This window comes from Lynx rufus, unplaced genomic scaffold (assembly GCF_022079265.1).
Source record: "Lynx rufus isolate CCGP_SWC_20201006 ecotype Redwood Valley unplaced genomic scaffold, mLynRuf1.p SCAF_17, whole genome shotgun sequence".
In the NCBI taxonomy this organism is placed as follows: domain Eukaryota; kingdom Metazoa; phylum Chordata; class Mammalia; order Carnivora; family Felidae; genus Lynx; species Lynx rufus.
The window spans coordinates 16,274,350-16,295,484 of NW_025814831.1; the positions used below are offsets into that span (position 1 = coordinate 16,274,350).

General features: G+C 39.6%; 1 protein-coding gene across 5 annotated transcripts in view; it reads right to left on the bottom strand.

The window, feature by feature from the left end:
- The window catches only part of ZC3H14 (zinc finger CCCH-type containing 14), a 47,480-nt gene extending 31,814 nt beyond the window's left edge, over positions 1 to 15,666 (bottom strand). For 2 of the 5 annotated variants that reach the window (XM_047080256.1, XM_047080251.1), the window contains exons 1-8: positions 15,533 to 15,665; positions 15,002 to 15,044; positions 6,160 to 6,274; positions 4,081 to 4,121; positions 3,251 to 3,446; positions 2,477 to 2,906; positions 1,633 to 1,793; positions 1,164 to 1,264 (exon numbers count right to left, since the gene is read on the bottom strand). In XM_047080256.1, the coding sequence (XP_046936212.1) occupies positions 1,164 to 1,264; positions 1,633 to 1,793; positions 2,477 to 2,906; positions 3,251 to 3,446; positions 4,081 to 4,121; positions 6,160 to 6,274; positions 15,002 to 15,044; positions 15,533 to 15,568 (1,123 nt within the window). In that variant the 5' untranslated portion in view covers positions 15,569 to 15,665. Of the gene's footprint in view, positions 1 to 1,163; positions 1,265 to 1,632; positions 1,794 to 2,476; positions 2,907 to 3,250; positions 3,447 to 4,080; positions 4,122 to 6,159; positions 6,275 to 15,001; positions 15,045 to 15,532 lie in introns of all 5 variants that reach the window. The other 3 variants (XM_047080252.1, XM_047080255.1, XM_047080254.1) reach the window with 3 other exon arrangements.
- Between the last annotated feature and the right edge of the window lie 5,469 nt (positions 15,667 to 21,135).

Here is a 21,135-nt window from a genome sequence, read left to right on the forward strand (position 1 = left end):
CAATGGCTATAGCACATGGGACAAAGTACAGAATTTAATGGCAATATGGCACCTATCACTTGGTTTGCATTTCAGAATAAGCTTTCTGTAAGGTCAGATTACAGAACTGACTCATCTCATTTTAAAAGCCTGCAAAACCTTTACCTCCTCTCATAAAATAATTTAGAATTTCTACTAGGACTGAGGCAGGAACATCACAAATGAATCAATTCTCTGCTTTATATTCCATTAATGGGTTCTACTGAAAGGAAAGAGACCAATATGCTCATACACCAACCATGTCTTTCTAACTCTGGCCTCTTACTACCCAATTGTGCTCCCTTTTATACATCATAAATTCCTATCAAATGCTGACTCCAATGCCAAGAATATTGAAGTCCCATCTTTACCAAAACTCCCTTTAAAAATTCTGTATTTCATACACACTAGAAAGAGGAAGGAAAAGGCATTATACATGGCCCTAAGAACTAAATTCCACCAATAGCTGCAAGTTCCTCAGACTGGTCAAATCTCTTTTTACAACCATTATTCCCTGAACCTCCTCTTGGTCTTGACATCTGGCAAGTATCTTTTTTTTTAAATTTACATCCAAATTAGTTAGCATATAGTGCAACAATGATTTCAGTAGATTCCTTAGTACTGCTTACGCATTTAGCCCATCCCCCCTCCCACAATCCTTCCAGTAACCCTCAGCCTGTTCTCCATATTTACGAGTCTCTTATGTTTTGTCCCCCTCCCTGTTTTGATATTATTTTTGTTTCCCTTCCCTTATGTTCATCTGTTTTGTCTCTTAAAGTCCTCATATGAGTGAAGTCATATATTGGTCTTTCTCTAACTTCACTTAGCATAATACCCTCCAATTCCATCCACATAGCTGCAGATGGCAAGATTTCATTCTTTTTGATTGCCAAATACATACATACATACATACATACATACACATACACACACACACACACACCACATCTTCTTTAACCATTCATCCATCAATGGGCATTTGGGCTCTTTCCATACTTTGGCTGTTGTTGATAATGCTGCTATAAACATGGGGGTGGCATGTGGCAAGTGTCTTTATTATACCACAACTTGGGGAGCAATCAATTCTAGCTTCCTCAAGAGGTACAGAAAACTAACTTAATGTAAATGTAATACACTTAAATTACCTGTAGAATAGTTAGTTGTTTTTGTTACAGATTCTTGAGCTTCAGATATAGCCTTCAAAATTAGATTCTTGTTAGCTTGTTTAGAAGGTGGAAGTGAAGGTCTAAAAAAGTTAAAGGTATTTTGATTAATTTTTAGATTTCAGCTCTTCGCATGCTAGCCATCCATTAGGCCTTTACTATAGCCTTTTCTTAGGTTTGAAACAGACTAGCAATAGTTCTTAGGAAATGCCAACTAGATGGGAAAGTTTTAACTTTTTAAATAATGAATCTGGATCACCCCTCCTCCCCACTATATTACAGTTTTTAGCATTCTCTGCAATCTTCTCCAATTTTAAGCAATTTCTCTGATTAATGTTTCTCAAAAACCAATGGAAAAATCTTACGTCATTAAATTTTTATTTTCATGATCTCTAACAAACCCAGGAGCTCCATCAGCCAACTAAAGATTTACAGACAATGTTCAGGGTACCTCCTTTCAGGCTTTGCTGGCACTGACACACTGCTGGAGATGCTTCCTGTACGAGACCCACAATCATCATCTTCCTCCTCCTCTTCTCCATCATGATTGAATTTTTTTACTTTAACAACTGAACTTACCACAGGCAACTTTCTCTTCCGAAAGTTTTCTTCCTGCAATCAGATAAATTTACGCTTACCTAGTCTCAGAAAATAACAAAGATCTACCACAGTATTTCTTCCTTTTCAAGAAAAAGCCAATCATATTTAGAATTCACAGGCTATTTCCTGGTTTCTTATAAAAATATAAATATCCCTAGTAGCCAATCTTCAGCTAAAACAAAAACTAGTGCTTTACAATCACTTATAAACAGCAGCATGTAACACTGTTGAAGAAACTAATAAAATGAAATTACTTGTTTACTAGTTATTGCTGTGGAAAAATCTAATAAAATTGACCTAAAATTCTACCAAAACTGTAAGGTAAGGTTAAAAATATCTCAAATGGGGGGAAAAAAGGTTACCTCAAATGCTGGCATCCCAGAAAAATAAATAAGATGTAAAATATCTGTAGAAGCCAGTTGTGAAGAGGAAAATCTGATGTAGTATGTTCAGTAGCAGATATATCAGTTTAAAGTAAACCTGCAATACATGTGTAGCTATTCCACACATATTTAGTATTAAGAACTGCTAATTTTCAGCCTAACAAGCCAGAATTTAGAAGTATATACAGGGATGCCTGGCTGACTCAGTTGGTAGAATATGTGATTCGATCTCAGGGTCACTGAGTTCAAGCCACATGTTAGGTGTGTGGCCTACTAAAAAAATAATAATAATAAAATAAAATATATACAAACCTCAATACTCATTTTTTCTGAGTTGTTTCTGAAGAAGGGACTATAAGTCTCTTCTAAGCTGTTAAGCACTTCCTGTTCACACAAACGTCCTGTTTCATATACCCGGCTGTTCTGTAAATCAGGTTGCTTGGCAGCATGAATATTGTTTTGTTGCTGCTGAAATTGCAACCTGTTTAAATGAGCACCACTATCTGCATTTCGACTTGCAGGTGGTCGATAAATTTCAATAGAAGGGCGAGAAGAACCATACGTAAGTGTCACTGTCGGTTTTTTCTGAGATAAGGGATTCTCCTGCACAAAATTGAGGTCTTCATCAATGAGATCATCTGGTTCTGGCTTAATATCAATCACATCTTCAGAGGGTGCTGGCTCCCTCAGAGGCTTCACAGTTGACATTAATCGGGTTGCAGCTCCATCATCATAAGTCTGTCTATTTTTTTAAGAAACACACAAAGAATTATATCCAATTTAGAGCAGTATCTTTAAATCTTCAAAGAATATTTAAATTTTAATGAAACAAGGTAGACACTCCCTTTACAAATTCCATTAAAAACTACTCTAAAATTGCATTCTATTTTAAAACTTTGATTTACTACATTTGAGGTCAAAGATAATCATACTTTGGATTTTATTATTTTATTCAAAAAAATTGCTCATGACCACCTCCGTATTTCCAAAACTTTCTGAAAACAGAAATTTAAAGATATAAAAACCAATGTAAATGTCACATACACACACCTACCTACCCACAGAAGGTCTACAGAGGATTCTCACCTAACATTAGTGGTTTTCTGCTCCTGTGAACTAGTAGAAACCCTGGAATCTCTTTTCTCAGGTCTTGTGCTACCAACTGCGAGGGGTGGCACTGCAGCTTCATGTCTTCTCTCGTCTCCCCGACCGAAACTGCTCTTGTTTGAAGACACGTTATTATCAAAGATGTTGGTATCAGAAGACTTGAGACTGGAGGGATCTGAAAAGAAAATCACATGGTCCTTTTAAGCTGTTATTACTTTGAACCTTCCCCGTCTTCATCACCAATTTAAAAGCAATACGTGTTCTTCCACAACATTTTTAATGGCTGAATGTTATTCCATACATAGTAATATAATTATTTCGATTTGCTATTACTAAACTTTTAAGGAATTTTCCATTATAAAATACTAAAATATCCTTGAAGCTAAATCACTGCACACATGTACAATTACTTCCTTAACATAAATTGCATAGTTTCCCTTCCTTTATTTAAGTTTATTTATTTATTTTTGAGAGACAGACAGAAACTCCCAAATAGGCTCTGTGCTGGAGCACAGAGCCTGACACAGGGCTCAAACTCATTACCCATGAGATCATGACCCAAGCCAAAATCAAGAGTGGGGAATTTAACCGACTAAACCATCCAGGCGCCCCTCTCTTCCATCCTTTAAATTATCTTTAAATTATGTTAAATTTATTGCTCTCAAATTCATAATTCATAGGCTTCCTAAGAAAGTTCAAGTGAACCACTGTTTTCAAATTTATGGAATTTTTCCCAAAGCAATATACATGGCTTTAGAAAGAAAATGCTATAGTAAATTCCAAAAACCCTGAATTTTAATGAATCTTACCAGTTGTAACAGAGCGAAGTTTATCTAATACACCGTGAAGCCTGAAAGAAAAAAAAATATATTTTAAAGCTTCCTTTAATCAAGAAAGATTTTCTCAATTGTCACTTGAAATTTGATGACATTATAGAATTTACCTTCAGATATAATGGTACTAAATGGTATTTAATAGATAAACAGTACTAAAATTAAAGACTCAATGTACCTTAGGGTAAAAGAAGATAAAACACACAAGTATGTAATACAGCTTATTATTACAATCATTTAAGCAGTTTGTTTTATCTATTAATATGGCTTTTGGGACAACTTAATTCCAAGAGTTGAAAAAACTTCAAAATAATCTTAAAATATATCACTTCATTGTAACTATTACTTACAAAACTAGTCACATAAACAAGAATAGACTACAACCTTGCTTATAATATAACCTGTTTTAGTAGTTATGTACAAGGCAAATGTACCTTACAATCCTTTCAGGAGGCTTCATGAAAACACCAGAAATATCTCATTAATAATGTTTCAACCAGAACCCAGTCACATGCCACTGTCCCCTTGGACACAATTATTGCAGAATAGTCCATTTCAAGCTGGTGAATGAACATTTAACTTAAGAAAATAAACTGCCAAGACAGTGACATCGTAACTTGTATCAGTATGTGTTAAGGAACTAAATTTATGGCAAGATGAGAAAGGTGAATTAATATGATTTTAAATTCAAATTCATGTAGTCCTTTATGTAAGAAATTTGTCTCAAGCATTCCATCAAGTTAATTAAGAAGGATCTACTGAGTCAATCTCCCATATTATACTAGTGGGACTCCAACCCAAAGTGATACCAAGGATGAACCAAAAAATCAAGTCATAAAACATGTATATGAAAGAAAACAAATACCTGGACTGTAGATTTAAAAAAAAAAAAAAATCATAGTTTCCCCAGTCAAAAGTTCCACGGTCTTTTTTTTTTTTTTTTTTTTTTAATTCTAGGGACTAAGTGTAACAAGTGGGTTAGATCACCCACGTTACGGTAGTGGATGTTCCAAAACATCTGAGGATCAACCAGTGTACTGAATGTTCTTCAAAACTATGTAATATAATCAGAGAATTCTATTTGCAATTTCAAGAAAACTTCACAAGACTGATAAAGCATATAGTAGCCCACTGGGGCAAAAATACCTTCAAGATAAACTCTGGTTTAAAAGCAAGAAGTAGAAGTTAACCAGTTTCATATCCCTCTTTAGCGCCTATTAACCTCTCCCAGTCTCCTGCCATAAAAAGTAAGCAGGCCACTCTACTAGCTCAACTTTTGCTCCATTATCAACTTGTTCTGTAATTGGTGGTTCCCAGAGTGAGGGCCTTTTCAGAGTACTTCCTGATCTATTCTCAGCCACATCATTACCTCCCCCTACCCTCACTCTACCTCAAACATGGTACCAGAGCCTGGCCTGCCTTCTTAAATGAATCTTATGCTTTTTCTCCATATTCTCAACTGAAAGGCCTCTGTTGGTTTGAAAAAGGACACTGAAAATAATAACATGAATTTATATTTAAACATAAAATTGTCTTTTTACAATCCCAAACTTCAGAAGGTTCCAAACTTTTAAAACTCATTTGAAATTTTGTCCAAAACCTTTGCCCCCTAAAGGTTAACTCACTAGAGAAAGCAATTTAGGAAGTCAACCCGGCCCCCAAAACATATGTAACTGGTTTGGGTTCAGGGAAAGGAATAAGAGATCCAAAGGTTTACAAAGAAACACAATAACCTACAGTTAACACAGACTAAAGACTTGCTATGGGCCAGGCACAGATATAAGTACCTTACATATATTATTTCATTTAATCCTTACAATGTCCTATAAAGGGAATTTATTAATCCCATTTTACAAATGGAAAAACCAAAGTAAGAAGCAGATCCAGGATTCAACCTCAGCAATCTGGCTCCAGAGGCTGTGCTCTCATGCATGGCTCACTACCTGCCTCTCCACAGTGAATCTGCCTCTCCTGTCAAGAACCTCTTTTCAGACAGAATACCTACTCTGATTTGTGCCAAACTTTGGTCTAAGGGGTAAAAATTCAGAAACATACCATACGGTGAATCGAATTGTGTTGTTCCCTAGAAACAGGGACAGGTCCTCTGTCATTTGGTCCTGACTTTTCTTGTTGGCCACCATCACCATAATGTAATCAGGAAGTTCTTCATCTAGTTAAAAGGAAAAGTATATAAAAACTTTTTTACGTTTTCCTCAATATTGACTTCTAAAAAGTTAACGTACTTGAAAATATAAATATAGCTCTAAGAATTAACATCTCAGCTCTACTAGAATTATGTTGGACAAGAAAGTATAGCTTTTTTTTCCTCTTCATTACATAGGTATTTCAATTATTGGTAAGGATGGAAATTAGAAATAACTAACAAATCCTTATAAAACTAGGTGTTCTGAATTACAGTATCAAACTTGAGTGTATTCATTTCCTTTTTATCTTTTTAATTAATGCTCATCAATTTCAGCAAAGCTTCCAAAAAGCAAATGGATATTCCTCAAGAATAATAGAGTTTTGTATGTTTTATGTTTTATTTAAGCTTCAAAATTATACTCCTTTCTCAAGAGAACGTCTTTATCCTCAGTAAAGGCAGATTTCTATTATCTCAGGGTAATAAACCTCAACATCAAATGAACTAAAACCACCCAAAAACTCTACATGGTTTAAAAAATTTAATCTTAAATTTAAATAATTTCAATTTCACTGTTTTATCCTCACTCTCCTACATAATGATTATGAAGGTGAGGTCTAGGACCAAAAAGAAAAACAAAACCACCACAGTAAGAAGATAAGGAAGCAAAAGCCATTTATCAAGAACTCTAATCCCCACCAAAAAAAAAAAAAATCCTTCAGATTTAATACCTAAAATATTCCTATTTTTAAGTAGGTAGAAAGGCTCATTTCAGAAATACGCTTAGGCCAAGACAAACAAAAAACCTTTCATTTGTTTCAAGGAGAAATACCAAAAATCCAGTTCAAGAAAAGCACAAACATACTCAGAAAGCCCGATCTACAAATGGAAACAGAGAAATCTAATTATTATTTTTTTTTTTTTTACTGCTCTAGTAGTATGAACACACAATTGATTTATTCACTTTATATTAATGGACATTTAAATCTCTTGAAATTTTACACTAACAACAACAACAAAATGTTGCCAAGAAATTTTAGGAAACTAGGTGGCAACCCTGCCTGAACATTACGATTACTGGGAGAGTTAACTGAAAATCCAGAGGCTATGTGCTATGCAAGCTATTCTGTTTCACATCATGACAGACCTAGAAGAAGTAGTATTTATAAGGTGCACTGGGGTAAAAAGTTATTCATAGTCAAAGTAAACTAGCCACTTCTGCCTTACCAGTTACCTCAAGTGCTATGAAAAATCAAATCTGAACAGAATGAAAACTGTTCCTAATTTCCAGTATAATAACGTGCAGATAACACTAGCTAAGCAGCTGCTATAGAGGAGAGATTCTCAAATTTAATTTCACGTTAGAATCTGCTGGGGAGCTTTAAAAAAATCTGCTTATGTCCAAGCTCCCTCTCAATTCAATTACAATACTGGACAGGAGGATCAAAACATCAGCGTTTTATTTTATTGAAGTATAATTAATATACGTTATATCAGTTTCAGGTGCACAACATACTAATTTGACAATTCTATACATTACTCCATGCTCACCACGGTAAGTGTAGTCGCCATCCATCACCATACAATGTTATTACAATACTATGCTCCCTATGCTGTACCTTTTGTTTATGTGACTTATTTTAGAGCTAGAAATTTGTCCCTGTTAATCCCCTTAATCTAGTTCACCCATTCCTCACCTACCTCCCCTCCGGCAACCACCAATTTGTTCTCTGTATTTAAGAGTCTGGGTTGTCTGTTTTTAATTTGTTTTTTAGATTTTATTTCAAGTAATCTCCACACTCAACATGGGGCTCATATTCACAACCCTGAGATCAAGAATTGCATGCTCTACCAACTGAGCCAGCCAGGCGCCCTGCTTTATTTTTTAGATTCTGCATGTAAGCTAAATCATATGGTATCTGTCTTTCTCTGTGTGACTTCATTTCACTTAGCATAATACCTTCTGGGTTCATCCACATTGTAAATGGCAAGGCCTCATTCTTTTTTATGGCTGAGTAATGTTCCATTATAAACATATATACACGTGTATATGTTTACACGTATTACATCTTCTTTACCCATCATCTATCAATGGGCACTTAGGCGGCTTCCATACCTTGGCTATTGTAAATAATGCTGCAATATAACATATAGGTGCATGTATCTTTTCATACCATTCTTTGGGTAAATACCCAATAGAATTACTGGATGTGGTATTTCTATTTTTAATTTTTTGAGGAACTGCCACACTGTTTTCCACAGTAGCTGCACCAAATTGTATTTCCACCAACAGTACACAAGGGTTCCTTTTTCTCTATATCCTTGCCAAGCTCTTGTCTCTTTGATTCTAGCCATTTTGACAGGTATAAGGTGATAGCTATGGTTTTGATTCCCATTTCCCTGATTAGTAATGTTGACTATCTTCTCATGTGTCTGCTGGCCATCTACAGGTCTTCTTTGGAAAAATGTCCATTTTTATTTTTCCAAGTGTATTTCTTCTGACAGAGAGAGAGCAAACAGGGAAGGAGCAGAAAGGAAGAGAGCGAGAATCCCAAGCAGGCTCCGCGCTGTTGGTAGAGCCTGAAGCCAGGCTTGAACTCACGAGCCGTAGAGATCATGACCTGAGCCAAAACCAAGAGTCAGATGCTCAACCAACTAAGCCACTCAGGCGCCTCCCTCTGTCCATTTTTAAAATGGATTTGGTTTTTGAGGGATTTTTTTTTGGTGCTGAATTGTAAGTTTTTTACATATTTTGCATATGAATCCCTTATCAGATGTATCATTTGCAGATACCCTCTTCCATTCAACAGGCTGCCTTTTCGTTTTGTTGGAGAAATCTGAGTATTTAATGCAATTATGCAATATGATGTGAGGAGATACAAGAGAGAACAAAAAACCAGTCATTTATTTTCTTTGCAGAGTATCAAAAAGTTCCCACTGTTTTCTGGAAATTGCAGTAAATAAGCCTGGTAGCTTATTTATGTGAAGTGTAAGGTTAACAAAGAAGTTAGAATGCTTTGTCAGCCTTCACAGATCTTCTCCATCATAATGTCAATGGTGAAGATGTGCTTTCCTGTCACTATCAGTTTGCATCTGCTAACCCAGCCATCCACCTGTGTGGATCAGTTGGTTGAGTGTCCAGCTGAGGTCATGATCTCATGGTTCGTGGGTTAGAGCCCCATGTCAGGCTCTGTGCTCACAGCTCAGAGCCTGGAGCCTGCCTTGGATTCTGTGTCTCCCTCTCTTTCTGCCCCTCCCCCGCTCATGCTCTGTCTCAAAAATAAAGATAAACTTAAAAAAATTTTAAATAAAATAAAATTCTATGTGAGATCAGTTGTTGCTTCAGTACAGGTCCAAGCAGAGAAAGGTGGGAAGGAGAGATACAAAGAAGCCCAAGGCAACTTTTGGGAGTGATGAATACATTCATTAGTCTGATTATCGTGTATATTTGTCAAAACATACCAAGTTGTACACTTAAACTATGCACAGTTTAACGTACACCAATTACATGTCAACAGAGTCACTAGAATTCATACACTGTTTTCTCAGTTTACAAAACAGGAAGAATCTAATGAAAAATTAATGTGTTCATGATATATTTTTACCAATTCTGATTTCTCAAATTTATTTGAAGTCTATACAATAGGGGGAAAAGTGAGTTTTGAAGGTTTAAGCTCAGGCTTCTACAATGTGAGTAAAATCGTCAACTATACTTAAATTTTTTTAAGTAAAAAATAAAGAAAATAACACGTGAATGACTTAGAAATTGTAGTTGCCATCCCACTAACATGCTCCATTTCAAACAAACACAAATGAACAGTTATCATTCTTAACAAAGACTTGTTCTCCTTTGTATCCCACCCAATACGTTAAAAAAGGATACTCAATATTTATTAAAGGACTGTTTCTATAACCTTAGAAGTTTCCAGGACTCTTTCTAATACCAAAAAAAGAGATTAGAAAGTCACCCTTTCCAGAAGGACGACATATAAACATACAATTAGGTAGTTAACTGTAAATCTAAATTAATAATGGCAGGCTCCAGGCTCTGAACTGTCAGCTCGGAGCCCCACACAGGGCTCAAACTCATGAACCATGAGATCATGACCTGAGCTGAGTCCTACGCTTAACCAACTGAGCCACCCAGCCCCGCCCCCCTCCAGCTCCCCCCGCAATTTCAGTGGAGTTCCAGAAGACCATACAGGAGTGACTGACTCCTGTTTTTAGCATTAAGGACACAGAAGACCTGAGTTCTTTGGTCTTAAATCTGATACTGACCAGCTAGCTCTATTTAGCCCAAGACTCCATTTCTTGATTTGTAAAAGGAGTAATACTACCTGCCATTCCCGCTATTTTCAGGAACAAATGGAACTATATGAAAATATTCTGAAAATCATAAAATATATACTTTTACTACAATTACATTTTATATTAGACATTAGGCTTATAAACCAGGTTTTAATAGGCTCAAAATCCTTGGTTTGAGATTTTTGCTAAGTGATAGGAATCATCAATAAGACTGAATTCAGACTCAATGAACACATGTTTGTGCTTTCATGTGCTAGAATTAATAAAGTTCACATCATAGGTTTTCTGTAGATTTCTTTTTGAACCAAAACAAGTTCCTGACACATAGCTGGTGTATCCATTAAGTGCTGAGCAAATAAAAGAAAAAATGAATCCTGGTTCAGCTTCATCTTCACTTCTGAGCCTCAATTCCTCTTACCTGTTAATGACTTCTAACAACCTTGACAACAATTTACAAAATGTGTCCAGCATGTGTTAAATTAGCAATTCTCAAACTGTTGGATCTCAGGTCCCTTTTACGTTCTTAAAAAAAAAATTTTTTTAATCTCTATTTTTGAGAGAGAGAGAGCAAGCAGGGAAGGGGTAGAGAGAGAGGGAGACACAGAATCCAAAGGAGAATCCAGGCTCTGAGCTGTCAGCACAGAACCTGATGTGGGGCTCGAACTCAGAGACTGGGAGATCTTGACCTGAGCTGAAGTCAGATGCTTAACCGATTGAGCCACCCAGGCTCAATTTATTTATTTATTTATTTTTATTTTATTTTTTTATTTTTTTTAATTTTTTTTTTCAACGTTTATTTATTTTTGGGACAGAGAGAGACAGAGCATGAACGGGGGAGGGGCAGAGAGAGAGGGAGACACAGAATCAGAAACAGGCTCCAGGCTCTGAGCCATCAGCCCAGAGCCTGACGCGGGGCTCGAACTCCCGGACCGCGAGATCGTGACCTGGCTGAAGTCGGACGCTTAACCGACTGCGCCACCCAGGCGCCCCATCAATTTATTTATTTTTGAGAGAGAGAGAGAATGAGCGAGCACGGGCACAAGTGGGGGAGGGGGAAAGACCAAGAAAGAGACAGAGAAAATGAAGCAGGCTCCAGGCCGTCAGCACAGAGCCTGACACAGGACTCGAACTCATGAACTGTGAAATCGTGACCTGAGCCGAAGTTGAATGCTCAACCGAGCCACACAGAAGCCCCCTAAAATTATTGATGACCCCAAAGAACTTTTATTTATGTGAGTTACCTATTGGTAATTACCAGACTAGAAAAACTAAGAATTTAAAAAAGTATTAATTCATTTAAAATAACATACCACGTGTCAATAAACCCATTTATATGACGTAAATCAACATTTTTATTAAAAACCTACATTTTCCAAAACAAAAATGCAAAAAGTTGTATTTTTATAAATCTCCTTAATACATGGATTTTAAGAAGACAGCTGGATCCTAGTTTCTCCTTCTGCATTTAAATGTTATGCTGTTCTAATTGAAAAACATGAAGAAAATCTGGCCTCACAAATACATAGTGAGAAAATAAAGTATAGATGACCCTTGAACAACATGAGTTTGAACTGCCTGGGTCCTATTATACCTGGATTGTTTCTGCTACAGTCATCAAAAATGTATTTTCTCCTCTTTATGACTTTCGTAATGTTTTTTTCCTATAGTTTATTGTAAAAATACAGCAATATATATAACATACAAAATATGTGTTAATGGACTGTTTATGTTACCAGTAAGGCTTCTGATCAACAGTAGGCTAGTAGTTATATTTGCGGAGAGTCAAAAGTTGTATTTTCGACTGTGTGTAGGGAGGGGGAGAGGGAGTATCCAGCAACACTAACCCCCCAATCGTTCAAGGCTCAACTGTATTTTAACAGCCTTTTCAGATAATGTGGATATTCTTTTGTGATACTATACCAAAACTCAACAAGTGGTACTTTCTTAAAGGTTAGCAGCAACATGGAAACTAAAACTCTATCAACGACCTTTTTACACTTATTACGTGAAAATCCCTTGATCCATCTTCCACTTTTATTTTTTTTTAATGTTTATTTTTGAGAGACAGTGGGGAAGGGGCAGAGACAGAGAATCTGAAGCAAGCTGCCAGCTGTCAGTACAGAGCCCCCAACACAGGGTTCAAACTCATTAACCGTGAGATCATGACCTGAGTTAAAGTCAGATGCCCACTGACTGAGCCACCCAGGTGCCCCCATCCTCCATATTTAATGCATCTTTTTTCCCCTGTGTAATTCTGTATCATCACGCATTGGTCATGTGAAAGAATAGTGGCTAAGGGCGCCTGGGTGGCTCAGTTGGTTAAACGTTTGATTTTGCTCAGGTCTTGATCTACCTGTCTGCGAGTTCAAGCCCTTCATGGGGCTCTGTGCTGACAGCTCAGAGCCTGGAGGCTGCTTGGGAATCTGTGTCTCCTTTTCTCTGACCCTACCCTGCTCGCACTCTCTCTCTCTCTCTCAAAAATAAATACACATTTTAAAAAATTACACATTAAAAAAAGAAAGAAAAAAAACACTGGCTCACTGAGCTATACAAATCACTTGACATGCTGATACATTTCATTATGAGACACAAAAGAATCATTTGTTAATATCATTAAAAATCTTTTGTCTTAAATGTTTGAGAGAAAGTGAGTGCACAGACGAGCAGGGAAGACGCAGGGAGGCAGGAAGAGAGAGAGAATCCCAAGCAGGAAGAGAGCCACCCAGGTGCTCCAGAAATTCTTTTACGTAATGGGAAGCTTTCAAGTTCATGAAGGCAAACACAATTTTTCAGAATTCTAATTTTCATTTGAAAGCTCAACTTTTGTCACTGGCAACAAAGTGTATCAGTTTTTTCCTTTGCTCACTTTCAAGAAAATGTCTGCCAAATACCCAAGTGTATATATCTAGCTTGTCAGAATATAAAAATGATGTTCCCATGGGGTGCCTGGGTGGCTAGGTTAAGCGTCTGATTCCATTTTGGCTCAGATCATCATCTCACCATTCAGAGCCCCTGCTTATTAGGATTCTCTCTCCCTCTCTGCTTTTCCCCGACTCATGTATGCAATGCACTCTCTCTCAAAAATAAACAAACGCTAAAAAAAAAAAAAAAAAAAAAAAAAAAAGATGTTCCATAAAAAAGGTGGCTGGGTTTAGTTCTCAACTCAATTCCACAAATCCTTTCCATTTAGACAATCCATCCTGCTTTAATATACAGCACAAGTATTTTATGAGTAATTCCTACTTTCTCAGACCACACATTAAAAAGATGTAGTCAAGGGCCAGGGTTTATAAACGATTTTTACTGCTTCACTAATTACATATGTATACATACATATTTTAAGCAGGCTTCACACCCAGCACAGAGCCCAATGCGGGACTCAAACTCACGACTCTGAGCCGAGATCAAGAGTACCACACTTAAAACGACTGAGCAATCCAGGAACCCCCCCCCCCCTCCTTAATTATATCCTTAAATGAAACTGGCTTTAAAAAAAAAAAAAAAATTCCAAGCGGAAGGGTGTGAATATGATTGGTCATAAGAGTTTGGTATGAGATCTCAATTTAGGGTAAGGTACCAGCACTTTAACTGACCACTGCATTTGCCCAATCCAAATGTCAGCACAGTGAAAAGAGCGAGTACCCTATCAGTATTACTATGAAAACAGTTTTGACTTCACAAAAACCCTTGCCGTCTCTCACACCGTAAGAACCACTGTTGTAAATGGTAGCTATTACTTTTACAGGAGTCACCAGCGTTAGAGCCAAAGAGATCTAGGTCTCAATCCATAAAGCACTGCTCAAGTAAGCACTCAAAACCTCAGTTTCCTTGCTTGTACAGGGAGGGTTATTACCACTTACCTCTCAGTGTTCTCCCGGGTATTACTGTGACCTAATGCATAGACAACGGTTAAACACACTGCCTGACCCACAGCAAACACTCAAATTATAAATCGTAAACGAATAAAGAGAACGCATTACTGTATGCGGTAAGACAACACGGGACAGGAAAAAAGAAACATCTGAAAATAAAACTCACTGAACCATGACAGAAGCAAAGGTGAGAAAACATTCATATGCAAAATAATGGTTCTGAAACCGGAAGGTCAAAAAGAAAGTAAGGGAAATAGGAAAAACAAAGTAAGAATCAGATAAACATTATGGAGAATACGACAGGGCCTCAAGAGAGAGGAAGCTAAACAATTTTAAAAACACCATGGGACTTTTTTTGGGGGGGGGGTGGGACAAAAACAAAAACCAAGGTTGCATATAGATCCTTCAAGAAAAGGCAGTAAGTAAAAGAAGTAACCAGGGAGTACCGGATTTGGAAGTAAAACGGGATCTCTCCAAAGTCAAAAGTACGGTGGGGGAAAAAAAAAAATGCATTCACTAAAATTCAATTAGCAGCAAACTCTAAATTCTACTAGGCTAGCAACAAAAAACTTACCAACATAAGCTCCTAATTCTTGCAATTTCCCCTTAATGGCACTCTGAGGGAGGGAAAAAAAACAAGCGTGCGTGTGAGAAAGGAGGAAAAATCACCGGGCTCCTTAACGCAGAGGCAACTCAGCGGCTGCGTGCACCTCCCGCCCCTCCGCGCCCAGGTGGGGGTGGGGAGGCGCCCGGGCCCCCTCCCCCGTCCCCGCGACTCCTCCCCTCCCCCTCCCCCTCCCCCTCCCCCGTCCCCGTCCCCGGGCCTCCCGCCCGGCCCTACACGCCTCCTTCCGCTCCGGGCGGCTTTCTCCAGCCGCGGCCCCGCTCGCCCGCCGCTCTCTCCGGGGCCGCCTCTGCGCCCAGGCCCAAGGCGGCCCAGGCCGAGGTGAAGCCGTTCGCCGACCCTACGGCCCGACCAGAGCCACCGGCGGCGACTAGGCCGCGGCGTCCAGGCCGGGCCCACAGTCCCCGTTACTCCTGACAACCGCGCGCTCGCCTGCCCGCTGAGGCCCGGGTTCCCGTCCACGCTCGACGCGGGCCTCACCCGGATCTTGCGGCTAATCTCGGTGCCGATCTCCATGGCTCCACGGCGGGCGGCGGGCTCAGCACTGCGCGGCTCTTCGCTTACCCAAGAGACCCGCGCCGACTCCCGGCCCGCAGCTCCGCCGCCGCAGCCGCCAGCGTCGCTCCCGGCCGCGCGCTCTGCGTGACCCGCCCCCACCGGCCCGGCGCGCCGGGGTGAGCGGAGTCGAGCGCGCCTGCGCTTGCGCCTGCGCGCACGTGGGTCCCGGGAGTCTGTGTTCGAGCGACCTCTGCTGGCGACAAGTTGAGCAGCGGCGTGAAGATACCCTAGGCTTCTCTCCGCCCCTCTCCGCACCTGGAGAACTCTTCCTTTTCCTTGCCCCCATTTACTCATTTTACCCTCTTTTGGAAAATAAGGATGAATTAAATGCGCAGCAGAAAGATCCCTGGTTTTGGAGTGATATCTGAGTTAGAATCCAGACTTCACTTGCTTTTAGTGTGATATTGGTCTAGATAATTTAAACCTTCGGGTCCTTCGTTTTCCTACCTGTAAAATAGACTGTCTCCTAGCCGTTGCATTATAATTACACTTGGAGGCAAAGGAATATCCTCCGCAACAGAACCAATCAATCACAGTTCTTTCTAATGACCACAACTGGCTCTCGGGTCTGGTTCTGCTTTCCTTCTCCCAGGCCCATCAGTGGCTCTTCCCCAAGACCTATCCTCACTCTTCTGCTCCTTTCTGAAGTCCCTCCCCTTAGAGTTTTTTCTGTCAGCCCTGAGTTCTCCCCTAAACCCCACTCCCAAATTCCAGATGGCTTTAGGCATTTGTATTTCCCCTAAAATGAACATCAAAACTGAAGTCTTCCTTATCTTTTCCTGATCCCCACTCAGACTGGTTTCTACTCCTGACAGCCCAGTTTCTATGAATAGCGGCTTCATTCTCCCTGTCCGTAATCACAAAATCTTGGAATTAGAGTAAGCACAAAGCGATGTCTCCTTTCTCCCCCATATCCACTAAATCTGGAAGTGGTCCCTATTAGTTACCCATTGCTGGGTAACAAATGACCACACTGACCAGCTTAAAATACATGCATTTATCATCTCATGGTTTTCATGATTCAGGAATCTGATCACAGCTTAACTGAGTCCTCTGGTCAGACTCTCACAGGGCTGGAGGTGAGATGTCAGTCATGCTGTGTTCTCATCTGGAGGCTTGACTTCTCTAAGTTTTTTTTTTATGTATCTGAGAGAGACAGAGGCAGCATGGGTAGGGGAGGGACAGAGAGAGAGAGAGAGAGAGAGAGAGAGAGAGAAAATCCTAAGCAAGCTCTGTGCTGCCAGCCCAGAGCCCGATGTGGGGCTCAAACCCACAAAACCACGAAATCACAACCTGAGCTGAAACCAAGAGTGGGATACTTAACCAACTGAGCCACCCAGGTGCCCCAGAGGAAAACTCCACTTTTAAGCTCATTGGTGTTGTTAGCAGAATTAATTCTCTTGCAACTTTATGAGTGAGGGCCCCAGCTTTTTCCTAGCTGTTGTCTTGAGGCCACACTCGGGCCTTAGAGGTTGCCCACAGTTCCTTGTCATGTGTTTCTTCACTCTGGCTACTTACTTAAGCCCTCCAAGACAGTCTCTCAGCTCAGGGAGGAGGACCCAGCTCCTCTTCTAAGGGCTTTCATTTAATTTAGTGACTTAGGGCCACCCAAGTCCTGACCCCAAAATCAAGTGATTTAGGGCCTAATTACATCTGAAAAATCCTTAATTTATTTTATTTTATTATTTTTTTCCATATTCATGAACTAAAAGCAAGTCATAGGTGCTACCCACATTCAAGGGGAGGAAATTATACAGGGTGTAAACAGCAGGGGCAGGAATCATGGGGCCATCTAGGATCTGTCTGCCACACGGCCCTTTATCTGATATATTTTTTTTTCTTCTGAATTCCTATAGCATCTATGTGGAAGCTACTCGTATGACACTTAATATGCTCTCTGTAATATTAATTGTGTGTGTCCTCTCTAGCAAACTTACAAACTCTTAGTTCTGCATTTCTCCAAAATTTCTTTCAGGATACTAGACACATAGGAAGCAAATATTTATAGGATATTTGTAGGATATTTTCTAGGCTATCAAATATTTGTATGATAAAATATATTAACTACCTAAATTAACAAAAGCATTCCTCATGGATTAATCCAATGATCATGCACTCATCCAACATTGATGAGAAGCAGCGGAACAGAGTGACTGAGAACAGGGACACCAGAGCCAGACTGTCTGGGTTTGAATCCTAGCTCTGCTACTCCCTCCAAGACCGTAGGCAAGTTGCTTGTCCTCTCAGTGACTCAGTTTCCTCATCTGTGACATAAGTATGATAGCAGTTTCTCCTTCATAGGGTCATGAGGGTGAAATAAGTTAATATTTTGGGAAGCATTTTGAACCATGCTTGGCTTACAGCAGCACTGTGTTGATTAAAAATTAAATGCCTTCCCAGAACCAGACACTGTGCTGGAAGCCAGAGCACAGACATGATCAAAACTGAGTCCCTGGTGTGACTGGGTGGCTCAGTCAGTTAAGTCCGACTTCAGCTCAGGTCATGATCTCATGGTTCGTGGGTTCAAGCCCCCTGTTGGGCTCTGGGCTGACAGCTCAGAGCCTGGAGCCTGCTTTGGATTCTGTGTCTCCCTGTTTCTCTGCCCCTCCCACAATCATGCTTGCTCGAATGCTCTCTCTGTCTCTCTCAAAAATAAACATTGGAGGGGCGCCTGGGTGGCGCAGTCGGTTAAGCGTCTGACTTCAGCCAGGTCACAATCTCGCGGTCCGTGAGTTCGAGCCCCGCGTCGGGCTCTGGGCTGATGGCTCAGAGCCTGGAGCCTGCTTCTGATTCTGTGTCTCCCTCTCTCTCTGACCCTCCCCAGTTCATGCTCTGTCTCTCTCTGTCCCAAAAATAAATAATAAAAATGTAAAAAAAAAAAAAAAAAAAAAAAAAAAAAAAATAAACATTGGAAAAAAAACAAAAACTGAGTCCCTGCTTTCATGACACTCTCAATCCAAAGGATAGTACATTCTTTCTATTTATTTACTCATCATTTCAGAACTAAGAATGAAAACACAGGATTTTGTATCCATTACTGATTACAAAATCCATAGTCAATACTTAGATAATACTGAAAGAACATTTTAGAAAGAACAGAGAATGTTTTCATTAAAATGTATTTAGAATAGGGAAATTTTTATTAAAATGTATTCAAGAGGCGCCTGGGTGACTCAGTTGGTTGTGTCCGACTCTTGATTTCAGTTCAGATCATGATCTCAGTCATGAGTTGGAGCCCCAAGTCGGGCTCAGCACTGATAGTGTGGAGGAACCTACTTGGGATTCTCTTTCTCCATCTCTCTGCCCCTCCCCTGCTCGCTCTCTCTCTCTCAAAATAAATAAACATTTAAATAAAATAAAATAAAGTGAAATAAAATAAAATTCCAGAATGGGTTAACTTTCAGGACAATCTATTTAAAACCATGGAGGAAGAGATTTGCCAGCTGCTTAAGAATTCACACATTTATAATAACAAAGAAGATGAAAAGAAATGTTTTTACTTAAAAAAAGGGTAGAGGGTGTCTGGCTGGCTTAGTCAGTGGAGTGTGTGACTCTTGATATCAGGATCGTGAATTCAAGCCCAACGTTGGACCTAGAGCTTACTTAAAAAAAGAAAAAAAAATTCACACATTTAGACCTCAGGAGTTACAGTGTCTGGATCACAGGGGACAAACCCACTAAACCAGTGGTATTCAGTGGTCCATCACTGTTCGAGGTGCTTCCCTGTGAGATGAAGCTTCATAAACCACATGACATCCAGAGGAAGATGATCATGATGATGGTCAGAAAGAAACCATGAAATTTACAAAGGGTATTTCTTTCACTTGAAAAAGACTAAGCTGGACCAAGAAAATTCTTTCTGGCATGCAAGAGCTCTCCATTTTAGGAGGAATGACATATTTTGCTCTAGGGGCTAGAATGAGGACTAGATTTCAACAAACCGCAATGCAGCCTAAGAAGGTTCTGGGCTGTCTTTCAAAGAAAGATGACTAAAAAATGCATTGGCTTTGAAATCAGAGGGCCCTGAGCACTAAGCCCAAATCCATGGATCCGGAGTCCTCTGACACTGGCTTTGTAGTATCCCCAGCCTCCTCTCAGGATAGCATTCCACCTGGATGTTGCACGTGCACATCCTTTGCAAGTGTAGTGGGGAGAGCACGGAGGGGGTGGGGGGTCGGGGATGGTTTCTTTCAGCTTGCAATGCTTTCCTCTTCTTTTCCTTGAGTTCTTAGTGAGCTTTTTTGTTTGTCCTTCCAGACTCAGCCAGAAGTTGATCATAGTGATAAAACAGACATTACCACCTCACTTAAAATGTATAATTTTTAAATGTTTTATCTAGTTTTGAGAGAGAGTGCACACGTGCGTACGTGCACAAGTGGGGGAGGGGCAGAGAGGGGGGGACCACAGATAAAGCAGACTCCTCACTGACAGCAGTGAGCCTGAAGTGGGGCTTGAACTCAAGAACTGTGAGATAATGACCTGAGCCAAAGTCGGCGCTCAATTGACTGAGCCACCCAGGCACCCCTAAAATATATTCTCATTGGTATATTCCCCTTCTATAATATACACACACACACACACACACACACACACCCCACACATATATAGTACTGGAATGTGTGTGTGTGTGTATATGTATATATATATATATATATATATATATAGGCCTAAGTCTTTGAAGACACAGCCATGCGTCTTATTTATACTGCTTTTTGTGGCCTCTGGCTTGGAATAAATGCAGGATGAGTGCAAGTTTTTCAATAGTGAATATCATGTGGTTTGTCTGTCCTTGGATCAAAAGCCCAAAGTGTTGGGAATTATAGTCACAGTGCCACTTTGCTACTGAGGCTGATAAACGTTTTTCCATTTTCTTGTCCGTTGGAACAAATATACTGCCAGCACCATCATTTTTCTATATCCAGGGGAATCTATGCTCTATATTCTCACACTTTTGCAGCTGAAACGTTGCTGCACCTGATAAAGTGCTGAATGTGGTAGGCAGAGCACACAGTGAGGATTCAGACTAAAGGAGATTTCACCTTTCTGGCTGTGGCTCCCGCTACAGGAATCATTATCTCTATGTGGTGGGAGGAGGGAGGCATTCATTCAGATTTCTGCAGAAGATGGTAATTTACCCAGTGAGGTTTGGTAGATACTCACCAAGCTTAATCTCTTAACTCCTAATATTAGGAGATTAATTTCTTAACTCCTAATATTGGTCAATGGAGCACCAAACCCACAATTTCTTTCCTTTTTATGGAGTCTCTTTTTAGTACAAGATTTTCTTTTTAAAATTTTATCTTTTAAAAGATTTAAAGTGATCTCTTCACCCAACCTGGGGCTCAAATTTACAACCCAGAGATCGAGTTGCATGCTGTACAGATGACTGAGCCAGCCATGTGCCCCTTAAAGTTTAATTTAATAAGAATTATCTTCACGCGGGTAAGTATTCACACTATGTCACTTTCTGGGTAACAAGAGGAGGTAAAGATACAGATCTGTAATGGCTTATTTATCCACAAAAT